The sequence below is a fragment of the Myotis brandtii genome, unplaced genomic scaffold, assembly GCF_000412655.1.
Source record: "Myotis brandtii unplaced genomic scaffold, ASM41265v1 scaffold185, whole genome shotgun sequence".
Lineage (NCBI taxonomy): Eukaryota > Metazoa > Chordata > Mammalia > Chiroptera > Vespertilionidae > Myotis > Myotis brandtii.
The window spans coordinates 6201896-6211465 of record NW_005356870.1 but is presented as its reverse complement, the minus strand read 5'-3'; the positions used below and the strand labels follow the sequence as shown (position 1 = coordinate 6211465).

The window sequence follows — 9570 nt, the reverse complement described above, 5'->3', positions numbered from 1 at the left end:
CACCCCCTTCAGGGTGGGGGTCCCCACTGGGGTGCCTGGCCAGCCTGGGTGAGGGGCTGATGGGTGTTTGCAGGCTGGTCACACCCCCTTCAGGGTGGGGGTCCCTACTGGGGTGCCTGGCCAGTCTGGGTGAGGGGCTGAGGGCTGTTTTCAGGCTGGTGGGTAATTGAAGCTCCCAGCCTCTCTTTTTTTTCTTTTTATTCTGGGATTTATTTACCTTCTATAATTGAAACTTTGTTGCTTTGAGTGGAGCTCAGAGCCGGCCGCGGCAGCTGGGAAGCTTGGCTTCCTCCATCATTGGGGCAACCAAGCCTCCTGCTTGCTCCAGCTCTGTGGCTGCTGGCCGCCATCTTGGTTGGGTTAATTTGCATATAGTGGCTGATTGGCTGGTGGGTGTGGCTTAAGGCATGGCAAATGTACAGTCAATTTGCATGTTTGTCTTTTATTAGTGTAGATAATGTGACTGGGTGTACATAATGTTGTGGTTGAGAGTACTGGCTGGGAGTCAGACTGCCAGGTGTTGAAGCTCAGCCCTGCCCCTCACTAGATGTGTGATACTTACTATGGGTGTGACTGTGATGCTGGGCAATTTCTTTCTGTCTCAGTTTTCCTCATCTGTAAAATGGGAACAATAAATATGCTTATTTTAGAGGGCTATGGTTAGGATTACAGATAAAATAAATGTTAGATATTAAGAAAAGTTAGCTGTTATCAATATATTTCAAATTTTCTACATAGTAGGAGACAAAAGCTCCAGCCTGCCCTAATTTGTTCTTAGACTGTAGCTGCTTGGCCAGTGTTTCCACTCCACCCTCTCCCTCCTATAATGGGTGTGCACAGCTCACTTTTAAGGTGCCCCACCAAGTTTAACAACTACTGGATTAGAGCCTCTGTCCTCCTTCAAACCTATTTATTTTTACTTAAAAAGTCCACCAACGCTTACGCCTTTTTTGGCCATTAATATACAAGTTCATTGATGTTTCTAGCTGATTTATAGTTGGATTAGTCTTCTCTGGATTACGTCTAATTTTTGGCCATTCAGTTGATGCTCAGTTAAAATGCAGGGAATTCTTGACATTTAGAATTTGCGAGGACACAGAAAGGCAAACTAGAGACAAGAATTACACAGCATCCTGCAAAAGAATGGATGAGGAGAAAGGAGGACCAACACGATGCTCCAAGATATAGATGGTCTGCTAGTTACTACAATAGCCTGGTGTCATTTCATCATTGCAGTGACAATTTAAAAATAATCTGAAAAGGCCTCTCGCATGGTTCCCACCAGAACGTTATTTTGATTGCATCCTCTGTCTATGTGAATGCAGTTTTCCCAAAATCATTTGACTGTTTATATGGAATTCTGCAAATAAGCCAGTGAGGCAGCAATAAACCAGCAAAGGTTTTTAGAAACATCCCCAATAATCCCTCTACTTCTGATTGGGGGACTCCGCAGTGATGCCGGCAAGTAAAAGAGAAGGAGTGGGATACTGTTGGGCTAGTATTAATAATGGAGTCTGAGCTTTTAAATCATTTCAGACAGAGCAGCAAAATCTATAATCGAGCAAGTTAAGGCAGACTGAACACTCACAAATAACCTGTGAGTGTTTAAGCTCACTTATGACTTGTATTTCCTTTGGAGGACAATTTTAAAGATGAGCAAGACTTTGAAATGATCAAGATACTTACATTAGGCTCTTCCATATCTCATGATATATGAGATATGATATATATGGATATATATCCAAAGGTAAAAGTTAGATTTAAGAATGCTTTTCACATGAATATACCAAAGAGACATTATCAGCCATGGAATTAAATATTTGCATACAAAATAAGGTCTGGATGCACAGAATTCTGTGCTCAGCAGACGAAGAGTGAAAGATTGCTGTTATTAATGGTTTTTCATTTACAGCCCTGTCAAAATTATGTGAAAATATGTCTTTATCAAAAACCATTCTAAAGAATCATTTCTACAAAGTGTGTGTGTGTGTGTGTGTGTGTGTGTGTGTGTGTGTGTGTGTGTGTAGGAGGCTGTTCATACGGGTTAGCTCAAAGCTTTTTGGAGCAGTCTAATGAACTGAGTTTTATGTAAGTGGCAGGCTACCACCAGAAAGACTTCCGACTGATTTCTCGCAGCAGGACTGGGATTAAAAATACATCTGACAACAGGCTTCAAAGAGAGGAAAAATCCACTCGCAATAAAAAGGCCATCAAGCTTTAATTGTAAGAACTTCTCTGACTCCAAGAATCTTTTCTTTCTACCAATAAAACCACTTATACTCATGGTTTAATGTCCTAATTTAAGAAATGGACAACACTGCCCGGCTGGCATGGTTCAGTGGTTGAGTATCGACCTATGAACCAGGAGGTCATGGTTTGATTCCCAGTCAGGGCACATGCCTGGGTTTTGGGCTCGATCCCCAGTGTGGGACGTGCAGGAAGCAGCCAATCAATGATTCTCTCTCATCACTGATGTTTCTCTCTCTCCCTCTCCCTTCCTCTCTGAAATCAATAAAAATGTATTTTAAAAAGAGAAATGGATGACACTAAATTAATTTCTAATTTATATCCCACTTCTCTGCCTGTTTTCATTGTCTTGCTAATGCAAACTGCACTGAACAATACAAACCATGTCTCATTTCTACCACACAACCTCATCAACCAGAAAGGTGGTGATGCAGTCTTATTTTAAAGCCAAATGAGTTATAAACATTGGTAATGTTCAGCTAAGCATTAAAAATTGTTCTTTAAGTTTCTTTGGAAGTAGCATTATTAAGTCAGAGCACAATCACTGAAGAAAAAAAGAAACAAATGAAATACTTTACTGTTTCAATTAATTTTAGTGGAAAATAGAACAAGAATTGGATTTTCATTCAGGATTACAATGGTCCATAAAGTATACAGGCTCTTTGTCGAATGCCAATTCTCTCCTCATTGAGGAAATATCTGAGGCTGTATTCCTGGGTCAACTTATTTCTGCTTTTCTTAGATCTCTAGTCCCGTCCTAGTTATATCTACGTTTCAGGATCCACGACATGGATTTAAACAGATCCATGGTTAAATCTAAACAGAGGCAGTGACCACACAATGCCCAATCTACGGGATTGTCTGTAAAGTGGCAGGAATTCAACCTTTAATGAATAGGACTTGATTCTGCCTAAATGTCTACTATAACTAACAAAATGGTCACTTTCAAAAGGATAAGTACTTGGGTATTATTTCCAAAAGTTCAACACCTGATCTCCCATCAATGCCGAATATCTTACCCCTTAACAGTCTTTTGTACTGAGAGCCAAAAGAGAGCTTCACCCAGATCCTCATTTCCTAAATATCCATTCAGTCCAAAGATCATCATTCCAGGTCGGTGGTTCCCAACATGGGCCACACGCCCCACAGGAGGGCAATTTGAGAAGGAGTTACTAACAGTGAATTTTTTGCATTTCTTATGGTTCTAGGGGCCTCATATACAGTATATAAATACACACTGTGACATATTTATGCATTTCAGTTCTCTATTATGTTTTGAAACTTTGCTATTTTTTCATATCACTTCATATTATTATTATTTTTAAAACAATTTCGTAGTGATTTCTTCCTCAGTACTTCAACTATCCTTTCGTTCTTTTATTTTTCTCTTTCATGGATGCCATGTTCTTTGGAACTTAGACCAAGTTCATGGCCTTTTAGGCTTCCTCCATGTGAATAGGAGTTCACTTTTTGAGTAATAAGAATTATATGCCACAGGGGGGCATCAGGATTTTAGAGATGCTTAGGTGGGGCATGGTCAAAAAAAGGTGGGAACCACTGTTCTAGGTGAAAACTCCTCCTTGGTCAATCTTAGTCTTATCACAACTGGATATTCCTGGTCTATTAAGGTCAGAAAAATACCAACTACAAATACCCACAGACACTCTGTGCTAACAGTGCCTTTAAAAACTTCTGAGTGACATTGATAACCTTGTTATCCACTTAGCTTGAAGGGAGATTGCTTATCGTTTCGAAAAGTCCGGTAACACTTCTTTTCTCTCTCTACTGTTTCTCACCTTTCTGAAGACTTTAAGTCGAAGCAAGGCCTTGGCAACAAAATAATTTATCACCAGGTTCAATTTCCACCTGTGCAATGGAACAGGTTTACCTGTTATCTGGCACACAGATCTAAAACATAATCTGAGAAACAGAATTACCCCCTAACTTTATAAAAATGCCATTTTTAGAAGGTATACTTACAAACAGGATCTTTTAAAATCAGTTTATAAGACTGAAAAACTATACACATGTAGTCTCATAATAATTTCATCTTTCAGGGGGAAGAAACCCCAAACTGTACTGAAGCTCACTGCACGCTGCTTCTTCAGATCTCTTCCATCAACACTGAATCACAAATACCCTTCGCCAAATGCTTCAGATGCCCAGCTCTGTGTTTACGCAAAGATTCAAAAGATGACCTTCCATAGTCTCTACAGACTAGAGCATGCATGGGTTAAAAAATAGTGGAAGTGGATGCAGAGTCAGGTAGCCATCCCAACGCCGGGGACAGGAGCGTGGCGCATCTCCGGAGGAGCTGTCTGAGATGAGCCAGTCAATCACAGGTCTCCTTTTTCTCGGCAATGATGCACCAGTTGCCATGGTCGTTCCCAGAGCTCAGGATATGGAGCTCTGACACATTTTCTCTCAGCAGGCCACAGAGTTCGCCTTCGCGAAACACGTGGTAGTAGCGCATAAAGGCCCTGGAATCCAAAACGTCGGGCTGTTGTCCTTCGACAGGAATTGTGTCATCTGGGGTGGAATCTGTGGAGTCAACCGTAGAAATCCTCCTCAGTGTTCTAGGAGCAGAAGGCTTCCCTTCTCCTAAGGCACCCGCAGCCGCACACTCCTCAGGAGTATGGGTGCTACCCAGACAATCCCCACCGCCATTCCTCCCAGTTTCTCCTTGATGGTCTCCACGGAGATGTTTCACGGTGGCTGGTGCTCTCAGCCACTCCAAATGCTTCTGAGAACTTTCCACAAACACGTCCTCATCTGAACTTGGCTCTCTTGTTGAAAATGGCTCTTGGGGATCCCTGTCTAAACTAGAGTGTCTGGAAGGCTGGATGGATATAGTGCTGGTGGCCCAACCTTCTGTGTTTTTCAAGGGTCTCACTCTTTCAATTTGCTTCCTCAGACTTGACTCATCCAAAGATCTGGAGCAAAACCAGGAGCGAAAAGATTTTCCTAATGTGTGATAGAACCCATTTTCTTCCCCAGCTTCCTTTGAAATGTTTGCACAACAAGTCCTGGCCCTGACAGGTTCATAGTCCACGCTGTGGGACCGTTTTGAGTCCCGTCGCTCCTTAAAACAAACAGAGCAGCTACACATAGAGCAAGGAGGGTGGTAGGGGTGGCTTCTCTCTAGATGTCCACACTGCTTCTTTCTCCCAGGCTGGCTGGATTCGGACAGGAGCCGGGAGCATAAGGCCCTGTTCCACGGAACCAGCACGTCTTGCTTCTCAAAGTGCCGGTTCTTTTGCTCCATAGCCCAAACGTAAATCATCAGCTGGCCTCCGGGAACCAAGACACGGGCCATTTCCTTTATTGCTCGGATTCTTCTTTGTTTTGTAGAGAAATGATGTATAACTGAAAAAAGAAGAAACTCAATCTCAACGCGTATGTACATACATAAACCTACACATTTATGTATTAGTATTTTCCATGTAACAGGGATGCAATTTTGACATGTAGTAAAATCTCCGTATTTCCTACAGGGCAGGGTATGTGGTAGAAATAGCACAGGCGTGGCTTTGGGAAAGACATAATTGCTAGCGTCGACTCCTGTAATTAGTAGACAACTGATCTTGGGAAATTATTTAACTTATATGGGTTTTAAGTCTCTTCATCTATGACACCTCGAATGAATAATGTAAAATCTCTTCCAGTTCCCAAATCCTATGAATTGTGTTAACTAGAGGGTGAACAATGTGAATTGATAAAATCTGCAAGGAAGCACTAAGTTAGGTAAGTGCTACCAGTAGAATTCTATGAAGTAATTCATTACTTTAATGAATGATTGGTACTTCTAAAGCTCTGAAGGATTAATACCACTAATCAGTGTTAATAAATCAAACAGGAGTGGAGAAAAATGCTAAAGATGTTTTTCTACTTAGATAATGCAAAGATAGCCAGTCAAGCTCAAGTCCAAATGATTGCTTATCATTTTTAAGAATGTTAATGTAATATAAAATGGTTGAATATATATATTTTTTAAAGTTAACTTCTAGGTCATCATTTTTACTTTCAATCCCTGCAAAGTTAAAGTGAGAGTCAAGCAGGACTGCCTTTATATCATCATAAACATGTTATTAGGCAACATTTTATAAAAAACATATAGCGCCCTGGCCGGTGTGGCTCAGTTGGGTGTCATCCTGTGCACTGAAAGGTGGCCGGTTCCATCATGGTCAGGGCACAGGCTGTGTTTCCACTTAAGGGAACACTTCTCACCAGAGGATGACAGCCAGTATGCCCCACTTCCTCTGGGACAAGGCATGGGACTTCAAGTGGAAGCAGAGAAGGACTTGACCCTGTGCACACAGAGCATTTCCCCAAAGCAGGAAAGCAGGTCAACAGCCCATGCCCACCACAGGGGCTCAGCAGGCTGGCCTGGATGTAGGTGGCCTTGCAGACCCTAACACTAATGTAAGCTAGCGAAGAGCAAGGAATCCTCCTCTCTGACCTCTCTCAGATTCTAGGTCTTTACAAATATCCCCATTTTGAACTTAACAGTTTCAACTGCGAAGAAGCAGGACTACTACACAGCAGGTTTCCATGGCAACCATCTCCTGCTGGTCCTAACTAGTTCCAAGGTTATGGCATCCAGGCCTCAATATACAAAGATACAGTCCCCATCTAATGTTGAATAAATCCACTTCTCATCTACTTCAGGAGAGAGAAAACCATTTTATGCTGAGTTTTTATCTGGTCAGTCAATTTTATATAGGTTCCCTTTGCTTTAATAAAGCTTAGTATATTCAAATAGACTAATTTTTAAAGTGTTTTGGAGCAAATAGTTTGCTTTGCCAAAGAAGTTGCCATGAGATCAGCAAGGGCACCAAGCATATTTAAATATGACTAACCTACCAGGTTTCAGGACTATGTGTTTTGAGTAAAATGAGCCTGTGTAAATTTCAGGCAAGGATTTTTGCTGTGTCTTGTGTTTTTTTTAAGTTGTGGCATGTGTATTTATGGGCACTCTTGCTGGGAGGATATGAGAAACATACTCCCTAGATTTATGAGCAATCTCTGGCAGTTCGAGCTGAGAGGCATTATAAAAACAATGCAATCTGGGACCAGGTGGGGCTGTCTTCCCCCGGGACTTGCCTACCAGCAAGTGGCAGATTGGATGACACATCCTTCCAGGTGGCATTCGTCCTACAATATTCTGCTACTAAAGAGCACACTTATGGCCTAAAATAGGTCATATGACTTTGAAATGTCCACCTCACGCTGGGAGATCTGGCTACATTGCAATATAACAATGTACTGTTCTCAATGAGTAAAATTCCTCTACTACTTCCTTACTCATAAGCAAAAGAAACTGGAATGAGTCTTCAAAAAGAATAAAATAACAGTTTGAAAGTTTAACTAGTTAAAATAATTATATGTCCCACCATAAGTACATTTGAGATTACTCAAATAATTCAATCAGTTGGTATATTTTTAAAAATTAGATAAAATGAACTACATAGACCAGCGGTTCTCAACCTGTGGGTCTCGACCCCTTTGGCGGTCGAACGACCCTTTCACAGGGGTCGCCTAAGACCATCCTGCATATCAGATATTTACATTATGATTCATAACAGTAGCAACATTACAGTTATGAAGTAGCAACGAAAATAATTTTATGGTTGGGTCACAACATGAGGAACTGTATTTAAAGGGCCAGAAGGTTGAGAACCACTGACATAGACCCTTCCACAAAGAATGGATGTTGGGTTGTAAGAATGGCCTCAACCACGCAACATGATTCTCATGGCAAAGAGGGAACATGTAACCAGGCTGCCTTACCTCCTATGGAGATGATGGCATCGAAGCCCTGATCCCTAAAGGGGAGATTAAGGTTGTCACATACCATGACTTCACATCCCCTACTCCGGGCAATCTCTACCAACGGCCCACAATAGTCACAGCCCAGGGTATATACCTGGCTATTCACTTTAAGGTACTTTCCAGTCCCACAACCTGTAAGAGAAAAACTGTGTTACATGCTTAAAGGAGAATGGAACAATGTCGGTCAGCTTGTCTTATAACAAGAACAGAAATAGCTTTATATTAACTAAGTGACACAGAATACAGCATGATGTGAAGGTAAACACAGAAGCAAAAGCAAAGCCTTCAGACAGCTCTTACATATTTTCAAATAGAATAGAAGAGGAAAAAGGGATTGGAAAACCTAAATAATACTTATTAAATATTTAGCGAGGTAATGTCCAGAGGGCGCAGCATGCTAGCACAGCTATTAGCTGGCCCATGGAAGAAATGATTGGTCCCTAGCGTCCCAGGGACAGTCCAGTCCCTTTACTAAAGTTGCCTTCACATCCATATTTCATTATGTACAGATCCATATATTCTGGCCTTTATTCTCCTGCCATCTCTCTAGACAGACAGACTGCTTACTGGTTACATAAAACAAACTACTGCCCACAACTTTTAAATGGCTATAAAGAAAACAGGCTTTTCAAAATTTTAATTTGAATGAAAAAAAGATTTCAACAGTTTTTCATCCACCCTATCGTCAGTGCTCGGTTTCACATGACTCAGTATACAACCTAAGAAAGAACTATTCTTTTCTTAAATAGACCATTTTTGACATTCACTTTCTGATGGCAGAGACCCAAGTCATTCAACATTTACACAGCCCAGAGATTTAGGTCAATCAGATCTCAGTGATATTACAGGGAAGAAGATGGCGCCGTGAATGAATCACCACCCTGAAACAAAGCCTTCCAAATCTAGTACCTGGTATATTCTAGTACAGACACCTCATCTAATTCCTTTTCAGAAATATTTAAAGATATCAACAGAGCTGATGATATTTGTACCTTCTGGAATTACCTGTAGATTTTTGTCTCATATTTTTCTAAAATATAACCACTATTCAAAGATGATTAATTTGCAGCTTCTGAAATACTTTTTAAAAATATTATTTTTATTGATTTCAGAGAAGAAGGGAGAGGAAGAGAGAGATAGAAACATCAATAATAAGAGAGAATCATTGATCGGCTGCCACCTGCACGCCCCACTGAGGATCGAGCCTGCAACCCGGGCATGTGGCCTGACCGTGAATGGATCTGTGACCTCCTGGTTCATAGATCGACGTTCAACCACTGAGCCATGCCAGCAGGGCTGTCACACTTTTTAAATAACTCCTCCTTGATAGGAGCTGTTCAAAATTACATGAGACACCACAAGCATAATTAAGGTTTGCTGATGCCAGGTGAGACAGTGGAGGGCTTATGAATAAAAAATAATATTTCCAATGTTATTATTTCTATGTAAATGGTTGAGGTCTTATAAATATTTCAGATCTCATGGCCACTG

General features: G+C 41.1%; 1 protein-coding gene across 5 annotated transcripts in view; it reads right to left on the bottom strand.

Moving 5' to 3' along the window:
- Window positions 1-4234: 4234 nt before the first annotated feature.
- The window catches only part of KIAA1456 (KIAA1456 ortholog), a 44427-nt gene continuing 39091 nt past the window's right edge, over window positions 4235-9570 (bottom strand). For 2 of the 5 annotated variants that reach the window (XM_014537896.1, XM_014537897.1), the window contains exons 4-5: window positions 8038-8211; window positions 4235-5613 (exon numbers count right to left, since the gene is read on the bottom strand). In XM_014537896.1, coding sequence (XP_014393382.1) covers window positions 4580-5613; window positions 8038-8211 — 1208 coding nt within the window. In that variant the 3' untranslated portion in view covers window positions 4235-4579. Of the gene's footprint in view, window positions 5614-8037; window positions 8212-9570 lie in introns of those variants that run through there. The other 3 variants (XM_014537899.1, XM_014537900.1, XM_014537898.1) reach the window with 3 other exon arrangements.